Source organism: Polyodon spathula, chromosome 40, assembly GCF_017654505.1.
Source record: "Polyodon spathula isolate WHYD16114869_AA chromosome 40, ASM1765450v1, whole genome shotgun sequence".
Classification (NCBI taxonomy): Eukaryota; Metazoa; Chordata; class Actinopteri; order Acipenseriformes; family Polyodontidae; genus Polyodon; species Polyodon spathula.
The window spans coordinates 1832264-1854000 of record NC_054573.1 but is presented as its reverse complement, the minus strand read 5'-3'; the positions used below and the strand labels follow the sequence as shown (position 1 = coordinate 1854000).

General features: G+C 37.8%; 2 protein-coding genes across 2 annotated transcripts in view; both read left to right on the top strand.

Annotated features, from left to right (window-relative positions):
• The window catches only part of LOC121304983 (interferon regulatory factor 2-binding protein 1-like), a 2162-nt gene extending 1867 nt beyond the window's left edge, over window positions 1-295 (top strand). Inside the window, exon 1 of the mRNA XM_041236446.1 lies at window positions 1-295. This exon is cut by the window's left edge and continues 1867 nt beyond it. Coding sequence (XP_041092380.1) covers window positions 1-134 — 134 coding nt within the window. The 3' untranslated portion in view covers window positions 135-295.
• Window positions 296-8036: 7741 nt separating this feature from the next.
• Window positions 8037-12068, top strand: LOC121304799 (hepatocyte nuclear factor 3-beta-like). Its single transcript, XM_041236191.1, has 2 exons — window positions 8037-8590; window positions 10107-12068. Exons 1-2 carry the CDS (start codon window positions 8519-8521, stop codon window positions 11313-11315), a joined length of 1281 nt encoding a protein of 426 aa, XP_041092125.1. The 5' UTR covers window positions 8037-8518; the 3' UTR covers window positions 11316-12068.
• Window positions 12069-21737: the final 9669 nt, after the last annotated feature.

The window sequence follows — 21737 nt, the reverse complement described above, 5'->3', positions numbered from 1 at the left end:
GCGGGGAGGTTTACTGCCCCAGTGGGGAGAAGTGCCCCCTGGTGGGCTCCAATGTGCCCTGGGCTTTCATGCAGGGGGAGATCGCCACCATCTTAGCAGGAGACGTCAAGGTGAAGAAGGAGCGCGACCCTTGAATGCCCTGCGGAGAAGAAGGGAGAAATATATTTGTGTTGCTTTATTTGTATTTCATTAAGGGGGTGGGTGGTGGTGTAGACAAACAGGTCTTTGTAATTGAAACCGTCTGACTGTCTTTTTCTATAATATATATATAGATATAGATATTTTGGGGTTCTTGTAGACAATTTAAAATGTGGATGGTTTTTTTTTTTAATACTGACATATACAACGAAAAAACAAAAGTTTTTTTTTTATTGAACTGATAAAAATAACTTGACTGTCTTGACAGAAAACATTTTAGTAGTTTAATATAACTATTATAGGGTATTCATATCATATATATTATAATAATATATATATATAATATTATTATTAAATCAAAGCAATGCAACCTAGATTTTTTTCCCCAGTTGCTCCTGTAATATTTTCACTTATTTCATGGTTCAATTTGAGTTAATTCAGATGTCTTTAAACAGGTGGGTGGGGGCTGTTTAGCTAGATACGGAAATGTATCCCCCCACCTTCTTCAAATCTGTCTGAATTTCTTTAAAAGGGGTTCATTTATAGTGCTCGGTTTTTTCATGATCAAATGTTATTTTCAAAATGTTGTTAGGATATCCTTTGATTTTTGAATTCGCTGTATTCTGCAAATGCTGTACATTTATTTGATTTTTTTGCATTGATTTTCTTTGCATACAGTCATTTATAAGTTGTGCTGGATGAATGAATACGAACACAGTCATTGTCACCAATGTGTGATGATATAATATTTGCCCCAATCACTGTTATTCAGTAATGTTTGTTTGTCTGTGTCTGGAAAAAATATAACTAGCAAAATTCGCTCTGTGTATTAACAGTTACAAACTAGTTAGAAAATATATTTTTTTAAACTTTAGTGCACTCGCATACATACTTCTACGAAGATGCACTGTTCTGCTTTCATGGACAAACAAATAGTGTTCAGAATACCACGTTTAGAATGCAGCTCCGTCTCCTTAGAGACCAGAATCTGCCCTTGTATTGTGTACCTGTCAATAGAGGTTTATGTTAATATGACAATGTTATTGTGTATTAAACTGGGTGGCATTTAAACAGAACATGGAGATTTGATTATCCTGGGTAGGGTTGCAATCTAGTTGTAGTGGAGTCTTGAGGGGGATCAGTTTGATAATATAAGCCAAAGCTGAATTTCATTAGAACACTTTGCAGCACGGGGGAGTCCAGGGTTCCTGTTGCTGTAAAATGCTCTAACAAAATTAATCTGTGGCTGATCAGGGTATAAGACTTCATGCTCTACTGTTGGACAAAGTTTGTGTGTGTGTAGATTTTATATATATATATATATATATATATATATATATATATATATATATATATATATATACACACACACACACACACACACACACACACACACACACACACACGTAACACACACACATGCTGTGAAGTATTTACCTGATTCAGAGTGCTGCATTTTGTTACAGACACTGAAAACAAGCCATGGGGAACACAGGGATGCAATTAAAGAAACCCTCTTTGAGAGAGTGCTGTTATATGTGCATCTTCCACTGTTAATTACCTATGAGCAGCTATCAAGTTGTTTGCCTGAGTCCTTAGCTCATTCACTGAGCATTGCGGCTGTGGGCTTCAACAGTGACCCCCTGTGGACACTTTGTTTAATTCATCACTGGGCTCAGTAAGCCATAGCATGTGTAGAAACACCCCCAAGTAACTTTATGCCAGCCTTGTCCAAGTACTGTGCAGAAAAGCTAAGGACTATCATTCCTGTATTAGACTGTTTTTTAGATTTGATAGTTGTTGCTGAATGGAATACCAGAGAGTTTGAAACTGTAGAGGAGAAATGTTGCACATGTTCATTCGAGTTTATTTTGCTGCAGAGCTCTTGAGGATCATTGGTGTCGATCGGGCTATTTTACCGTTCGGAGTGAAACAAGTGAAGGAACAGCTGCTTGGGTTCGTGTGGATTGCTGTTCTCCACAGTCTAAAGCTGAGGGAACACAAAGCCACTTTGTGGCTTGGAAACTGGTTTCAGGAGACTAGGTTTGAAGCCACTGCGCACCGGGGGGGGGGGGGGGGGGGACTTGAGGTTTGATACAGCAAAGTTACCCTAAACTAGGTCTGCTGGAACCAGGTTTCAAGCCTCTGTTAGAAAAGCATATATATATATATATGTGTGTGTGTGTGTGTGTGTGTGTGTGTGTGTGTGTGTGTGTGTATATATATATATATATATATGTATAAAAAATAAAAAAACAAATTATGTTTAATTATTATTTTTTTTTTGGCATTAGTATTATTTAATTTTGGCTGCCTAATTACTGGCTTCAACGTGGTGGCTTTGAGATGGGGACTAATATCTACCGCAGGCGTGTCCAAAGCTGGTGCTTGCACTCCTGGTCTTTATTCCAGCCCTGTTCTAAATCGTTTAATTGAACCAATTAAACCGCCAGACCCTGCAGTAGGTGTCATTTTACCTGTTAAACGTGGGGTGGAATGACCCTCCGTGACCGTGACTGAACACCCCACGGTGTACAAAGGCGTTGCAATAAAAAAGAAGCAATGTGAGAATGTACCAGCAGGGGGAGCTGTGAGCCTGAGCTCGGCCGACGGATGGATTGTGAAGCTGCTGTTGTAAACTACGCCAGGGCGGTGCGTTTGTTTTGCTGTAGCACTGCATAGTAAAGAGCCGGCTCAGTTTACTTGAATTCGTTGACAATTTTAAAGGAATGCGAATGTTATGGTCTATTAACCCATTATGTGGCATTGTCCTCATTTGAGAACAGGCTACTTTGTCATTTTTTTGGACCACCCTCGGTAACTATATTGTTATGATAACGTGCTCTAGTTTTATTAGTCTAAATGTAAAATACAGCTCGTGTTGTGTTTTTTTTTTTTTTTTAATAATAATTTGGTACTTAATGGGTTAATCAAACGATATGCTAGCTTAATATGCCTTTATGTATATGCATATTTTCTGCATGCATTAAACGCACTAAATACTGTATAAAATACTGAGTCAACTTTCTGCTTATCGTTTCTTGAAATGGGCTACTGTCTATTTGTAGATTAAAATTGTCATTCACTTGTGTGCAATATTTTCTGCTTATATGAAATGGGTTGAAAGACGAATAGCAATTAACTTTACCAAGATGACAGATAAACATCTAATTTTAACAGTATAGGTGGCACACACGTATATATATTATATATATTATATATATATATAAAAACAAAAACAATATATAAAACATTGCATTTTAGCAAAGACAGAATCGAGTAATGTGCTACATGAAGAAGCCACTACTTTCAATTAAGATGCAACGACGGGTAGACTGTAGTAAATGTGTACTGGTCTAAACCACTAGATGGCGCTGTAGCCTTCACCTGCCGTGGTACAGTCGGGTCGAGCATACGCTCCTTGCGCTGTGTTTGAAATGAGAAGGCTGTGGCTTTATTGGAAAAAATAAAGGATACTGTTCATAGGCAAAAACGACCACGTTCTTCAAGCTCCATAGCTTAGTCAGGACGAATCAAATGACCGCTAGCAATTCTGGGAAACAGTTCTATCATGCTGACAAACGTTTCGCTTCTGAGAATTGTGGTACTGAATACATTTTTGTCTATATAGAATATTTAGCTACGTTTTAGAATGTAATTTAAATGCTAGACTACAAAAAAAAAAAAAAAAAAAAAAAAATCCAACACACACACACACACGCACACTCAAACGTCACCAAAATAAAGTGGACAATGTAACGCACAGATTGTCGGCAAATTAAGAGTTCTCAGGGGCAATTGTGAACACTATAACGTAAAACTTGCAAAGCGCTTGTTGCATCATTTTAAAAAAATAAAAAAAATAAAAAAAAAATAGAATCTTAAGTGTGCATCGTTCTTTTCCGAATACCGACGTCATCCCAGCTCCGCTTCCTCTGAATTGCGCTCCCGCCGATTCAATCCATTGTCGTGTCATTATTGAGGTGTTAATTTCAATCTGCACGGGTGTTGTCATGACAAAGGCTCGGGTCTGTTTGGAGGATGTTCGAGTGCTGTCGGGATGTGTATTCCAAAAGAAAGGTAACCCCAGGAAGTGACCTTGCCAGCGCCACACAGGTTGTATGAATGGAGCTGTGCTGTGATTTGACGTCATTATCCTCCTCGAAGTTCCAAACGGCATCCCGAGACGCACCTTTCAGCACGACCGGACAACTTTTATCGAAAAGTTTCTAGCTAGTCATTTATCTCTATTAGAAGTTTATTATATTAGACCATTTAAAAAGGTAGAGGGCAGAGATTTAGAAATACTAACTCAGTTCAGTTCCTTGAGTTTAAGAAGCATAACGTAAATTTCGTCACGTGTAATGTATTTCAATGTGTTTGAGAACCAGAAGCTATTTGCTTTTGTGTTTACACGTCAGATTGGCTCCCGAGCCTACAGAAAGGAAATATATGTTCTCATGAATACCAAAGTATTTTTTCAAGACAGTTAAGACATGCTTGGTGTTCATATTACTACTATTAATATTCGTATTAGTGTAATTAATAGTATCATGGCATGGCATGCGTTTTACAGATGTACACTAGCTCGAATTATCTATTTTGGGCAGGAAACATTGGTATGTGCAATACCTATAGTTCAATAACATATGGATGTCATTTTATAGCGGTGTAAATTATATATGCTCAATACTATGAGGGACATAGAGGGATTCTCAGTGCGTTAATTATGTCGGAAAGCTATATCAATTAGGCTGAAGTGATAAGTGCTCGGCTAATTGGTGCATAATTCTATGCTAATCATCCAACGTCATGGCTTTGTTGAAATTGTGCAAGAATTTGCATTACCCCAAGTTCTATAATAATAATAATAATAATAATAATAGTAATAATAATAATAATAATGGGTTATTGGTTTGCAGTTACATTATTGTTTGACTGATAAGGTGAAATATTTACTTTCGCTGGTGCTGCAGCAAAGCGATAGTGCTGTGTTGAGTAGCCTGTTCGTGGCTATGCCGTGTCGGGTATTGTGTTGTTCAGCCTTCCTGGCTTGTCATTCTTATTGCTGTCTTTTCGAACTGGTTTCCTTGTTAATCCCATTTGCCAGCGGCACACTGAGCTGCTAAACTGTATATTTATTAACAATTAACGCGTGTGTTGAGATGCTGATTTGACAGTCTGCGAGGAGAGAGAGATGTATATTACAACAACCACTGGAACGAATTATTTGCGCAAAAATATTATACCGAAACTTAAGCGTGCAGACATAACTGGCTCCATCGTCGCAGTGGCTGTTATACACAGACCTTTGTTTTCAGTGGCTGCATTTTTCTTATCATATCAAACTAGCTCCTGAGCAAATATCATTAACACATTGTCAAAGTTATGAGAGGGCGGGGACTTAGTGAACCAGCGTCTAGTCTGAACCAAATTTTGTACTGGAAGGAATAACCACTATTTTAATGTCATCCATAATGTCGACCTTATATCCCGAGGCGAACTATTTTTAGTTCTTTCTTCTTTATGTAGTTTTGAAATATTCACATTAAAAATGTCCAGGGTAGACTAAATCAATCAATCAATCAATCAATCAATCAATCAATAAAGCCGAGCCTAATTGTGTTTCCTCGTTCACAAATTTTCACACAGGAGTCTCTTCTCACCTCGACTTTGAGGAGCCAAAATCGCAGACCTGTTATCTCACGATGACCGTCTGAAAACAAGACGCGGCATTGCGACTCGCTTTCATCGACTCCTCTCAAGACAAAGGATAATTAAATTAACGACAGCAGAAGACAAACACTCAGAGGGGGGACAATAGGAAATACAAGTGAAAACTTGAGACTTGTCACGTGTGGAAAGACGTGGTCTTCAGTTGGGCAAAATACTGAAAAAAGTTCTTTACAAAGTTATGCAATTGTAACTGTATGGAAGTTGCCATAGTTTGTTTCTATTTTATATAAACCCTCTGTGTTATCAGATAGGTTTACATACATATAGAATTCCACTTGATATAAGCAGCTCTCTCTCTCTCTCTCTCTCTCTCTCTCTCTCTCTCTCTCTCTCTCTCTCTCTCTCTCTCTATATATATATATATATAAAATCTCCCCCACTGACTTTATTTTTCCATTTCGCCCATCCCAAACCCACGAAGCAAAGTTTTTAAAGGGCGCAGGTGAAAGCGCAAAGAGAGGCGATCTGGTTATGTGGCGCTCAGCCGATTAATCAGCGTGGTTTGACAGTCAGCGGAACCCGTAAAACGTGCCAGACAGGTGAATTAACAACGCGCGAAACAAAGATGGACGGGGGTGGGTTAGATTCCCTCCGCCGTCTGACTCTCATTCCAGCATTCCGGCAAGATTTGTGATTATAGCACAGAGCAGCGGGCGCATAACGCAGGAGACCCGAGCACATAGCGTCGATGCTATAATAACGACACAGAACATTATGCTAAAACGGTTTATTTATTTATTTATTTTGGTGTCTGGTCTACACATTGTGCCATTGTTCGGCCACCTGTGGACTTCTTTAAATTGTTGCTTACTAATCTCTCGTTTCCTCCCCATTATCCGCTTGTTATCAATTGAGCATATATAGCATAGGCTAACAGCCAGCAGGTAATAGGCATAGGATGAGTAATGGGAAGCTATACTATCTGTTACCCTTTTAAGCACCGCCTTTGGCACAACGACCCTACATATCATGGTCCGTCAGAAATTGCATCTCTACAGATCGTCGTAGAGTCGTTGCAGTTGTATTCTGTGGATGCATAGACATATTGGTCCAGACTAAAAAAAATAAAATAAAATAATTCCTGCAAAATATTTTCAATTATTCTCTATGGGAGACATTGACCATTTGACACCGGATCTGAGTTTCCCTCGCCGAGAGCGAAACCTGTACGTGTACCGTGTTTCCATTCTCCAATGCGCCCGTGCTACAATGAAAGCTTGGCCGGAGGACCGCGGTATATAAACGCGTGTCAGGGTTTGGGTACGACATGAAATTGGCACCCTTTGGGCCGTACGTCACAATTAACGAACACGGCGTTGAAACAAGACATAGCATGAAGCCACTTTGAAAACAACGAAACCGGTCTACAGCAATTAAAGCAGACACAACCAAATCGACAATAACTCGAAATAATGTTACTTTACCCGCCATATTGTACATTGTTAAATGAATAAATTTTTAAAAAAAAAAAATCCAGAAAAAAAAAAAAAAAATACATTATATGAAATTATATTGAAAATAATATAAATATAAAAAATAATATATATATATATATATATATATATATATATATATATATATATATATATATATATATATATATATATATATATATATATATATATATATATATATATAATATATATATAACATTATATTACTCCCAAACCCTGTAATATGGGAACGTATAATAATAATGATAATAATTAATAATAATAATAATAATAATAATAATAATAATAATAATAATAATAATAATATAACTTTAAACAATTTGAATTGCAATAACCCAGCCTTATTAAAATATATACATTTATCACAGGGGGGTGACATTTTAGGACGGCAATATCAAGACTATGTATTTCAATTATGATAAATATTATAATAATGTTGAACAAAACGCACGCAACTTACCATCCATAATACTGTACAGCACTGTTGCGCGCACCTGCTCAGGAACTGTCACAATGTGGACTGGCGCTGTTGAAATGGATGTGTGATGAATGATGGGTGTCTGGCTCGAGTTTATTTGTAGAACGCCAGAGGGCGAAAGAGATCCTTTCACACGGTTTTCCTGCTGGAAGAGCGATATTTAAATCTGACTTGCATGCTGGGCGGGGCTGTTCCCGGGGTTATAAAGACTTGGGCACGATATCGAGAGGTGCTGTAGCAGGGCTAGCACACCCGGGATACCAGCGAAACCAGAGCCTGCAACATATGGGACCCGAGATTGCGAGGGTTGCAGCTAAATAAGTTTATAGACATTTAAAAAAATACAAAAAAACAAAAAAAGCAAACAAAAACAACGTCAACAGTTGTGGATCTATCTATCTATCTATACGTGTATTTTCCCACTTAAAATACATGTTTGCGTTGTTTTATTATCGGGACTGGAGATTTAACGCATAGAAAGACTTTTGTATCGTTGAAGAATTTTCTTAAATGCTTTTATGACTTTTAAATATATATTGGTCCTTTTTTTTTATCAGTTTGGGAGCGAAAGAAGACAAGAGACCCGATTTATCTAATCTTGACACTATTCTGCGGGAGACTTCCACGGTTCCTTGAGCGTAATTAGAGGTTTTACCAAAAGAAGAAATTCGTTTTTTTTTTTTTTTTTCAAGCAAGGACAACTTTATCTGGGATGTTGAGTTCTGTAAAAATGGAATCCCACGAAATTCCAGAATGGAATTCATACTACGCAGAACCCGCAGAGGTGAGTCTAAAATGTTATGAATCAACCGAACGATAACAGAATCTATATAGAGTATAGCGGGTTATATTCAATCTACATATACATACAAATATATACACACTCAACACGGAAAATGTGTTTCAATAAACTCCATTTGAAACCGTTTACAATGAAAAAAAAAATATTTAGAAGCAATTACATTTTATATTTTAATATACAGACAAGTTAATAATAGAAATACAGATGTTAATAATATTATTGTTTCATTTGAGCTAAACCATTTAATTTGTATACATGTCAACTACTCTAAGACACATCTAACTTTTCAAGCAATATTTGAACACCATATTTTATAGCTGCCTACATTTTGCACATGTACATACATTTTGTTCTAAATGAGTCACTGTATTAATATTTACTACATTGATAAATGTCGCCTGAACGGAATAGCAGAGTCGGTTGTTGAACGCTTCACATAAATGTTTGATTACATAAACGAAATACTGTATACACGAAATATTAAAAAACAAAACAAAACCCCCCAAAAAAACAACGTTATATTTGACTTATTAACCAGAATGAATCATACAGAAATATCACAGATTTTTATTTACATACATTTCTAGAAGCATAATCTGAATAACCTACTACCTGATACGTGTTTAGTTCTGAATAAATTTAATAAATTATAATTTAACTGACGTTGCAGAAGAGGTACCGTAATCCTATCTTTATAGCTTTCCAATCCGTTTATAAATGACAGTAAACACAAGATCATAGTTTACAACAACAGCCAACGCGTACTATCCCGCAACCTTTAGCTTACCTGACGAATCGATAAAAAGACAATTTGTTTTAAAAGGAGTTTGCGACGCATGCTGTAATATAGAGAGCAAATGCTTCGCATTGGTTAGACTCCCCATAACAGCTGAAGACTGGCATTTTCGAATTATCAGGATCCGCCACAGGATGTCTAATTAACATGTCGAAAATTAATATTTCATATTTCTCCTGGACAGCAAACAACAACGTAGTATTCGAGCTACCAAATATAATTATAGCTAAATAACTAAATAACTAAAATATAGTATAAGCTTTTAAATGAGTAGAACACAGATCAAGCATAGAATTTTAGAATTGAGATCATTAATATATATACAAATGTACAAATGTGTGTGTGTGTGTGTGTGTGTGTGTATATATATATATATATATATATATATATATATATATATATATATATATATATATATATATATATGCAAAACATTAGCCATAGCTGTACACTTGTAATAGCTACACAGTAGTTAATAATAATAATATTATATTATATTATTATATTAATTATATTTAATAATAATAATAATAATAATAACAACAATAATTTTAAAAAAACTGTCGTGTAATCCTCTTGGGGAAAGAAAGTTATTTATTGTGACTTTATTGCACTAATTTGAATAACAGTGATAGGCTTTTTTTTAATTACCTTTTTCCCAGCTTCGCATTTCTAACTATTTTCCTATTATCTCTCATTCAGATGTACACTTCCATCAGTACAATGAGCTCAGGGATGGGCTCCATGAACAACTACATCAACCTGAATTCTATGGGGTCCTCAGCAGGCATGAACATGGCATACCCAAGCAGTGGGATCAACGCTAACCCTCTGTCGGGCATGAGCACCAGCTCCAACCACATGAGCCTTTCCCCAGTGGTGTCCTCCATCAATCCAAGCACCCTGACCCAGCTTGGGGCTCCGACCTCCTCCCTCAACTCTGTCTCGCCCTACCAGAACATGAGCCAGCCCATGAGCCAGCTGAGCTACCCTTCGGCCAAGGAGATGAGCAAGCCTTACCGCCGCACCCTGACTCATGCCAAACCACCATACTCCTACATCTCCCTGATCACCATGGCAATTCAGCAGTCCAACAGCAAGATGTTGACCCTCAATGAGATCTATCAGTGGATCATGGACCTCTTCCCTTACTATAGGGAGAACCAGCAGAGGTGGCAAAACTCCATCCGCCACTCCTTGTCTTTCAACGACTGCTTCGTCAAGGTGGCCAGATCTCCAGACAAGCCCGGAAAGGGCTCCTATTGGGCCCTGCACCCCAATTCAGGGAACATGTTTGAGAACGGCTGCTACCTTCGGCGCCAGAAGCGCTTCAAGCTTGAGGACAAAGCCAGCAAGAAGAATTCCTCGCTCAAGTCTCAAGATGCCAAGGGCCAGGACAGCCTTCACGAGGAACACAGCCCCGACCCGGGCTCAGAAGGGGCAGAGTCAGCTCATTCTGACAACTCCCACCACGGTTCTTCTCCCGAGGAGCAGCAACAGAGAAGCCTGATCCAGCTGGAATGTCCCCAGCCACCGACCCAAGGCTCTCCTTCTCTGTCTGCTTCTGGTTCCAATGCCACCTCGTCCTCCCACCCTCTCCCCCAGCCCATGGGAGGCAACCTCCTTCTCCCCAGCTCCATCCAACACCTGGATCTCCAGAACGACCACCTCAAGTCATTGGACCCTCACTACAATTTCAACCACCCCTTCTCCATCACCAACCTCATGTCCTCAGAGCAAAAGATGGACCTCAAGTCCTACCAGGATCAGATGATGGCCTATAACAGCTACTCTTCTTCTTCCTCCCCTATGGTGGTCAAGCACAGTTACGAGAGCTCCACCTCATCGTCCATGGACACAGGACCCTACTACCACACCCTGTACAGCAGATCCGTCCTCAATGCCTCATAACAACCCCTAGAAAGGAGGCTTGATGGTTTTTCCTTGGACACAAGATAGGTAGCGGTTTCTATCAAAGAACATTTTGTTGGCTACCCCACCCCCTAACAAAAGGAAATCATGTAGCAGCCCTGAATTTGACTGGTCAGCAGACTAAAAAGATAAATTCCGTCCACAAATTCAAGATGCCTATGTTGCTGGACTTCATGGGACGAAAAAAGAAATTAATAGTTATAATACTACTACTATGACTGCTACTAATTATAATAATTAAAAAACATTTGGCAGTTTCCTCAGGCTTTCTACAGTGTGTATATAACTGTAAATATGGTCAGCAGAAAACTAGGGTTCATGTATTTATGAAATGGAAGATAATTCTTAATATATCCTGTACAGTGTGTCAAGTCGTTCTTAAAAAAAAAAAAAAAGAAAAAAGTAATATTCTGAATATGTGGAATAGGGTGTACGTTTTTAAAGATTGCTGTTAATTTCTCTGTTGTTACTGCATTACAGGGATATTCTGACGTGTTACAATCAAATGGATTTGTTCAACTTTTTAACAAATCTATAATAATTTTGTGTGCCAAAGTGTAGGTCCTAAAATCGCTGATTTAGGATATAAGGGAAGAAGACAGACTGGGAGGGAAATACTCCCTAGTCTTATTGAGAATCGAAATCACTTGAATTTAACCTTTTATCAGACTAACGTTGTGTCAATCATTAAAAAAAAAAAAAAAAAAAAAAAACAAAAAAAAAAAAAAAAAAAAAAAAAAAAACGTTTAAATGTATTTTCAAGTTTCAGGTCAGTTTTTGAAAACATTTTTTAAAATAAATAAGGAGATAATAGAAACTGTTTATTTAAATATTTTGCTTCAAAACAGGGGAAATGGAGTGTGTTAATATATTGGGTACCTTGAGATTGTTTTGTTGTTTTTTTTGTGGTTTTTCTTATTAAAAAAACATGAAAAGAAACTAATGAATTTGTGTGTTTGTTTGGAGAAGGGGATTATAGTAAAACAATAATTTATTGATTATGCTGATCGATTACCTTAACATAAAAAAATAATAATAATAAACACCATAACTCAGTTTTTAAATTCTGACTGCATTTACTGTCAAATATATTAATGCAAACCGTAAATGGGGGTATTCTTAACATGTCATATATTTAGGATCTATAAGATGTGATAATTGCATGCACATTAAAAAAAAAAAAAAAGTTATAAAATGAATTACAAAAAAAAAACCAAACCCTTCCATAATTTGCATATTTTTTTTATTTTGTAGATTCGCCTTCTATTTAATCTGAAATATGTAAGTATCACTGAACTCTTCTATTAGCTCGTAACCTCCTTGTGACTTTTTAAGTTTAATATTGCTTGTGAGTCACACAAGGTGGGACAGTTTATACAGGTCTTATTAGATTTGCATGCTTGAGGTTTTATTGCAGGTGCTCTTAGGATAAACCTTTATACGGGGTTTAAGATAAAACTAAAAAGGGCTTACGTAAAAAGAGATGAAGTCTTTAATCCATTCTCTTAGCCGTAATTGAAACATTGATCTGTCTATCACTCTATCTACCTTTCATTAGAAAATTATAATGAACGTATACTGGTGTCTGACGCCTGTCCGTGCGCAGCTAACTATGTTCTTACATTAATGGTATATTTATTTAAGAATGAAAACCTTTGTAATAATTTAAGCAAACTTTCTTCTAGTCTTTTCTATGGGGACATGTGGAAGACGCAAATGCATCATCAACTCATATAAAGCAATGGGGGAAAAAAGATTATGTGTCCAAAACTAATAATATATTATATATATATATATATATATATATATTATATATATATATATATATATATATATATATATAAATGTATCATCAATGAAAGGATTCGTTATTGCCCATCATAAACTATGGAAAATTGATCCTTGGGAATGGTGATTAAAACGATTTATTGCTAGCTGTAAAGCATCTACAGTAGATATTCAGCATACAAATAAAAGAAAAACAGTCTGTGTTAGAGACTGCTTGTCAGCTGCCAGACTTGTTACTCAAACTGTTCTAAAGTGCACACACGAGGCCAGAGTGAAGAAGAGGCGCTTCAGAACGGTTGGGCAACTTTATCAAATAGAAACACGCAGTAAAGTTTTTATTTGGTTTCTACGGTGTAGTTAATTTAACTTCAGGTCACAACGTTAGCGTTATTACTGCCACTCATAACGATTTTTTTTTTTGTTTTAAAACATTTTTACACTTCTAATGCTGATCTATAAAGAAGACTGTGGCTATTTCAATCACTCTGGTATGGCTTTCGATGCAATAGAACCAACGTGAAGGGATCTGAATTTCAGTTCTCTCTCAGTGGTTAGTGGTACCTTGCAGCAAGAAGGAATAAATTAATATCAACGTGAATAACAGAAAGGTGTTTACATTATAAGATTGCTTTAAAATATATTAACTAGAGCTTCCAGTAACATTCACGAGCAAATAGTGCAGAATGCGTACATAGGTTACTATATGTGTTCCATAGTAACCACGACCCTATCTACACTCTACAACTTGGTCACCGTGTTTTTTTTTTTTTTTTTTGCATCAGCTTCCCTTGAACAGCGATTAGAGACAACCACACTGGGATCATGTGTGCTAATTTTTGGTTCAATCGGACTAGCGGTTTGGGAGAAGATGTAGATTGCGATTATGATGTCATGCAGTTTGGCTGCCATACCACACAGACCATCACATTCTTGCGAACACAAGTTAATCTTGGACAATCCCCTCAACAACTATACCAACTGTCAGCACTCTGCTGTAAGTGGTTTTCGAAAGACACATTTTTACATTTAGGCAAAATGTGTGTGTGTGTGTTTTTTTTTTTAAATCCAATATGGCGGTCAAACCATGTGACCTACGACATATGTTCAATTAACCTCTACCAGCTTCCCATAAGCATCTACCATTGTACCGAATTTCTTCAGTTTTCGAGAAACTTTTGGCAGAAAGATTAACAATAATAAAGCACTATATGGCCTATGGGAGCCTGATAATACAGCAAAGCCTGTCTAATCCAGCCTCCCCATTGCATTCTAATACATCCACATTTTTGTGAAGGCCCTTACCTACATTGTCTTATTCTTTTTGATTTAGCAAATTTTGCTACACAGCAGTTTTCAAAATATAAAATACAGTTATAAAATACACTGACGAAGGCTATATTTGCATCCTGAGCCATTCGGAATGCCACAGTAGTTAGGAAGCTCTAGAGCAGTGCTTCCCAACCCTGGTCCTAGAGGGCCACCTACCCTGCTGGTCTTTGCTCCAACGAGCTCTCAATTACTTAATTGAAGTAATAATTTGTTTAAATCGAACTTTTTAAATCATGCAACTTATAAAAAGTTGGAGAATTCAAGTTACTTATACAGTTGTATGCTTAATCTGGAACCCCAACTGTTTAAAATAATTAAAAGGCTTTGATTAGGCAAAATGTTAGTTCAATTAAGTAATTGAGAGCTGGTTGGAACAAAGACCAGCAGGGTAGGGAGTCCTCCAGGACCAGGGTTGGGAAGCACTGCTCTAGAGGAAAATATGCTTGAACTTTGACCTATTCGACTTCTCGAGACCATCCCTTTCAATTCTAACACAAAATGTCTCGTTTGCAATCACTGGACAGCACCCCGCAGTGCAGAAATGTCCATTAATGAGCAACAAAATGAGAATAGTTTTATATATATATATATATATATATATATGTGACGTAAATGTTTGTACCAAAGTCTGGTCAAACTAGCTCGTCATCTGTGCGTAATGGAGAGAATGGTAAAAAAAAATGTAACAACTGTCCCAGGTCTCCCCTGCTCATGAGATATCTATGTGAAATATTTCTTTTTTTTTAATGAAACATTATAGTTATAGTTTAAACCGACAGACAGACGTTACAACGCGAAAGAATGGGTTTTCAGGCTCGAGAAGCCGGAGAGAGACCTGCGTCACGGCGTTGACCGGCCACACTGAAACCGGTAAGGTCATGGTTTTCCCGAGTGAAAGCGCTCAGTTCATAAACGTGTTACTTAGAAGTGTGTCACCTGTAAATAGCTTAATACCGACACCCTGGGAACCTGTTTGTGTAACGCTTTTCCAACATCCTGTATAAAAATGTTTGCATCCTGCAGCATGGTCCTGCGCATTTTTTAAAGCTGTGTTGACATTTCCCACCGTGACCTGAAATAAGAACCCCGCGTGGGACTATCCCTGCAAGAGCCCGGGGCTGTTTACTTTGTTTTGTATTTGCAGAAGCATACCGTTAAAAAGTAAAGGTGCTTTCAAACAAAGATATTTACATATAAAGAGTTTTAACCCGGAGGAAGTTTTGTGTACGTATCTTAAGTCGCATTAAAAACAGGTGTTTCTGTAAGTTAACTTATAGGAATTAACCCACTGTACGCGTTTGTGTAACTAACTGTGGCCAAATGAAGATTTTTAAGATTGATTTTTTTTTAAAAAGCTGCATTGTTCACAATATATAAATGTGTGTGTAAAGTGAATTATTACAAAAATGCAAAACAATTCCAAAAATTGATTTTAGTCTATGTTCTGTATCACACTTTTTTTTTTCTTTGCCTCACCAGCTCACTACCTCACTCACACTTTGGTGAAAAGGGTGAGTTGGTTTCGACCTTGCCCTCGCTGGACAGTGATACAGTAGCATGGAGACTGAACTGCTCCTTCCCTCTCTCCCTCACCCCCCTAAGAGAAAGGGTGTTCCCTCCAGTCCAAGGCAAGCTTGAAGCTTGGAGACTGAACTGCACCCCCCCCCCCTCTCTCACCCCCTAAGAGAAAGGGTGTTCCCTCCAGTCCAGTTTAAGGCGTGGGGGAAAAAAAAAACAGTAATATAAAAGTGCAAGAATACATTGTTTATTCTCTGTGTTAATATTTGCAGTGGAGTTTCCATGCAGTTCCCACTCTAAATCTCGTTGTGCAAATAACTAGAAACTCCGTACCTAATACTCTCGTGGTGTTTGGTGCCACTATAAGCAGGCCACAAAAACTCTGTGAGGCGTTTGAATTGTTACAGACAGACACGTGACCTTATTATTGCCTCTTAATGGCTTTATTGGGAAATTGGGGTTTAAAATCTGCAGCAAAAGTATCTTTTCCGATGTCCACAGAAAGCAACAATGGGCTGTGTTCTCAAAGCTATTTTCTCCAAATTGCATTTGCCCAGTTTTTGCCTGTAAAAGTACAACAAGGGTATTGGAGACCTGTTTACATAAAAAAAAAAAAAAACGTTCTCATTGATTATTGCTGATCATTACATGTCTGATTTTCAGTTAAGAAGCTGGTTGCTCATCTACAGTATCCCTGTTTGCGATAGTTGCTTATGAAACATAAAGGATTAGTGTTGCCATGTACATGGCAGCTGCTACCAGACCTCTGTCAAAGCCTGACTGATCTACCTGCCCAGGCATAACTGAAACTGTAATAAATATGTCTGAAATAGTTTAGGGTCAACATCTTTGACAGGCACGTGCCAAACAGCCTGGAATTAAATTGAATTATGCTCCCACTATGCTTTCAGCAGCTTTTAAAACCAAATAATAATAAAAAAAAACTACAATAAAGGTACAGTTAATTAACCCTAACAAGGACTGCTGTAGAATGCCAAACTAAGTTATCTCTGTCACATTCGCTGTTTGTTTTGTTACTTGGTAGTTTTTAATAGCCGTTATAAGGAGGGCTGTATTGTAATTAAAATGAAATCTTGGGCTTAGCGGCAGATAGGAGCGGTTTATGGCTTTTTTTTTTCTTGCTTAATTTTGTAGAAGATTAAAAGGTTTAATTCCTTTAAGGCAAGAGTTTCTTTTCATATGGGACAGTACAGCGTGTAGCAGGACAAGCGTGCATTGTATTACAGCTATCTGAAAGGGCTGTCAGTTAGTTCACAATGAAAAACGCAGCAAGATAATGAGGTGGACTTTACTCCCTGGGACGTGGGTGTTGTTAGGCTGTGCAGATAAACTGAAGAGAGGGAAAAGCCAGGAAGATGATTACATTTCCCTCTTTGGAAAAAAAAGGGGGGTGGGGGGGTCAGGTATGAAGCAAACTGAGCTGGATCTTTGTGCAAATAAAAGACAAATAACACTCGCTGAGGCGATATGCTGTGTCCTCTGCAAAAGTCTGAACTTGGTGGTCACTTAACAAGCACGTGAGCTTCGCTTGTTAAAGGGAACATGGAGCCCTACCCAAATTCTGCACAGAAAGGCTTGATTAAACTACTGAAGTTTAACGGCAGGACAGTGTCATTTTGAAGCTGTGCCGTTTTATGGTTCTACTCGGTGTATGTTGACTACTCTTTTAGATAGATTGTCATTGTTGACTGTCCAGTTGGTTTGCCTAGTTTAAGATGGTTTTAGCATCATTCCCACTCTTAAAAAAACGTATGTGCAACTGAGTCTGTGAGCCAAACAGACACGCATCTTCTATTGCTTGCAGCAGTCGGAGGTTATAAATGATACCAGTATAATTGCAATTATAACTTTTTAAAATCCATTTGCATATTTATGATGCTTCTGTCAAACAATTTTTTTTTCTAACTTGACCTCACTTTTCCCAGTTAGATACAGTGAATTTAGGAAAAAGTTATATTTTGTGTATATAATAATGAATGAAATCTAGAATAATGTAACAGCAGCTGCAGTGCCATCAAAACCATCAATATATTTATGAAAAAATACAACAATATATATAACAATAAAACACTGCCATCAAGTTGTCACATTATTATACTTTATTATTATTATTTTAGAATTTCGTTTTTCCAAGAAGGAAAGACATATGAAAACACGAGTGCGTGTAGCGTTCCTGTGATGATCCGAGAGTCTGAAAGGGAATGTGATTTAGGAGACGGAAGACAGTGGCTGTCAAACCCTGTTGTGTTGTCTTTAAGTCTAGTCAGAGGCTGACACACTTTCCGTCGGGCAGTACCGCTCACATGGCCTCCAGATGGGACAGGATTCCTGACACAATCGTTTGCTTCACACCCAACAATTAACCACTTTGCCTCCAAAATCTACACAGCTTTGTTAAAGACTTATGATCCCAGCCTTGACACAGTGGAGACTCCACAAGGTGACGTTCAGTCACTAATACATCACACAAGGCCGAGGTAATGACCGAGTACAATCCAATACTAATGTGTTTTTATATAGCGCCCTTTATGCCATGGCATCTCAGAGCGCTGTTCAAACCTAAAATCCAAACAAGAGAGATCATATGTAGAATACACCAGCTACAACCAATTATATAAGAGAACACAAGTCCATTTAGACTTAAAAGAATCCAATGTTTTCACCTGCTTAATGATGTCAGCTGAAATACAGCAAAAAAACGCTTTCAAGACGATTTTTTTTTAACTGTTATTTGGAACCACTAAAAGTTCTCTATTTTCTGATCTCGTGGAAAAAAATCCAAGTTCCAAATGAGATGAGCTGGAGTGTGTGGACTTGCTTCACAGCAACCCATAAGTTAACCTTATATTAAACATAAATAATTTTGTTCATTTACTACATAATGGACCTTCACTTATTCACTGGTTTCAGTATATTTTCTTTGCATATTTATTTAATATTCTGGTTTCAGACATGTAAGTCAAATTGCGAAATAACACAGATTAAATGCATATATATATTTTTACTCCATAAATTGCTCATACATTTTTCCTAATCAATTAAAAGTGAACCCAAGATAGCATGGTATTATAGTTCAGTTTTAAACTGAACCTTAATAAATGCAATAAGTAAAAATACAACATGAATGGAAATAAGACTCCTATTGCACTGCAGTTTCGCTCTTTCCATGTTTTAATACATGCTGGGTTAGCCACATGTGTATCTTCTAAACTCATAGTAGAACCAGGACTGGCTAAAACTGCTATACAATGAGTCTTATTTCCATCCCTGATACACTACAACATCATATAATACAATACAATGCAATGCAAGAGAAGACAAGAAACTTCAGTTTTTTTTTTTCTGTTGAATTCTGAATCTCAGGCTCGAAAAGTCACAGTTTGGTGGGACTACACTCTGTTTTATTCTAGGACCACCCCTTGTGAGTCAATGATACGGTCTTCCTTGCTGTGCCCCCAACAATCACATGTCCTCTCGTTAGCACCAATTAACACTGACCGAAGCCCAGCTGAGACTGATTAGCGGCGTGCCGGCTTGGTCTCGGATTACGAGCGTGAGAAGCTAAAAACAACATTTACACCCTTGAGAAATCCCCCAGGCCTACAATCGTGTTATTCAACAGAGAGCAGCATCCAGAACTCTGTGCATCTTTCTAAGGTGAGTTAGTTTCCCCGAGTACAGTTAAATTGTTGTTATGTAGAATGCAATGTGGATGAGGGAGCAGTCTCCATGCCTCAAGCCTGCTGTGGATAAACTGCATTCAACTGTACTCCACTACAAAAGACATTGCTTCAAAAGCGTTTTTGATTAATGAAATAAAGTTTTGCTACAATGCCCGAGGCTGTTGTTGACTTTATTAAGTGCAGTTTAAATTTCTCAAGAACTCTGTACTTGATTAATGAGAAGCTACCTTTCTACCTGACCTCTTTTTATTTGTTGAATATAGCGTTATGGGAATGAAAATATAGGACTTTAACCTGCTTGGAGTATTTGTACCGGCTGCACAGATAGGCAGACAGACAGGCAGCTGTCTGTTGACCATGGTTGGGCTGCCCACTCAGTTCTTTCCAGTCTCTGCTTCCCTCTAATTCAGCTTTTTTTCCCCCATCGCTAAGGTTATAAACAGCAGCGGCTCAAAGGAGAAGCCACAAGCTTCTCCAGGGTTGAATATACTCTTTTTACTCTACAGCTTTCTCAAAAACAAGACATTGTGGAAACAAATAAAACAGTGATGTGCAATAACAGACCGAGCTACTGCTGAGTAAGCGTTTAAAATAAACAAAACCTATGAGCAAAAGGAAAAAAAAAAAAGAAACATATATAATTCTGGAGGAAGTGTTTTATTTCGCTGTGGTAGTTACGAAGCAGTATCACCCTTTTTTTTTTAATTAATGCATTTTCTTTGCATCGCCTTTCAAAACCGCGTTTTCTCAGGGCGTGTACAGATAACAAATCTAACGCAAACAGGTGTTGTAGATAATTATACTTAGTTGTTATTGTTCTTTTTTTTTCTATTTCGCTTTAAAGTTATCGCAGAAATATCAAAGCGAGGCTCTGGTATGGTTACAACTCACATGAGTTCGGCACAATCGCTGTCTCTGCCTGAGAGAGAGAGAGAGAGGCCCAGGGCTGTACGGATTAGGACTGAGGTGCTCTCTCTCTCTCTCTCTCTCTCTCTCTCTCTCTCTCTCTCTCTCTCTCTCTCTCTGTCAAGCACATCAGAGCTCATGGTGACTGTCTACTGCCAGTTCTATTGGCAATCACTAGTATATAAACTTCTTGACCCTTATGCACACATAAGGAGTCCCACAGACAAATAATCTCTGCACTGATGAACGCCTGGCTGAAACATCTGGCTGCTTGACTTCCCTCAGGGTTTCTTGTGAGTTTTCCCTCATCAATTAAGAGTTCACAAAAGTCTGAACTATGTAGTGAACAGAATACCATGAGGATTATATTGTAGTTTTAAACTCAACCTTTTAAATAAATATATTAATAAATACATAAATACATGCAACAGAATGCAATGCAATATAATACTGCAGTGGTTCCTAATCCTGGTCCTGGGGACCCCCTGTGTCTGCGCTTAAAGCAGTTGCAGAGTTCAAGTTACTTATAAAATGTTACAGCTAACTTGAAATCTGCAACTGTTAAGAGCTGAAAACAATTAAAGTCTAACTCAACAAATTATCAGTTCAGTTAAGGGTCTGCTTCAGTAATGCAGAGCTCAGTTGGAATGAGCCAGCAGACACAGGGGGTCCCCAGGACCAGGATTGGGAACCACTGCGATATAACACAACAGGAATGGAAATAAGTCTCCTATTGCATAGCAGTTTCACACGTTCCAGGTTTTACTATGCGCTTCATTAGTCATAGTGTGTGTATAGGTAACAAACTCAGGTGTGTCTTGTTAAACTCATAGTAAAAACAGGAGTGGATTAATCTGCTATGCAATGGGAGTCTCATTTCCATCCCTGATACAATACAAGAGTTTTTTTTTTTCCATTGCACTCTGAATTTCAAGTTTTAAATAAAGAAATCAATAAAACACAAACATACATTCGTCTCCATCAAAGTCCTGCAGACAGCTATTGGAGATGAAGTTTGTGGAAATGTTTCCAAGGAAAACAGATTCCTTGTTGGTTTCTGGGATTTTGGAGGCTTTGTAGTCTTGAGACATGGTCTGGCTTCTGTCGCAGGGTTGTGTGATATGTTAAACCTTACAGTTCAGTAAGGAAACTCATG

Coding starts and splice junctions, on each gene's coding strand:
- LOC121304799 (XM_041236191.1), top strand. CDS start 8,519: ATGTTGAGTTCTGTAAAAATGGAATCCCACGAAATTCCAGAATGGAAT. Junction 8,591..10,106: donor ACTACGCAGAACCCGCAGAG/GTGAGTCTAAAA, acceptor TCTCTCATTCAG/ATGTACACTTCCATCAGTAC.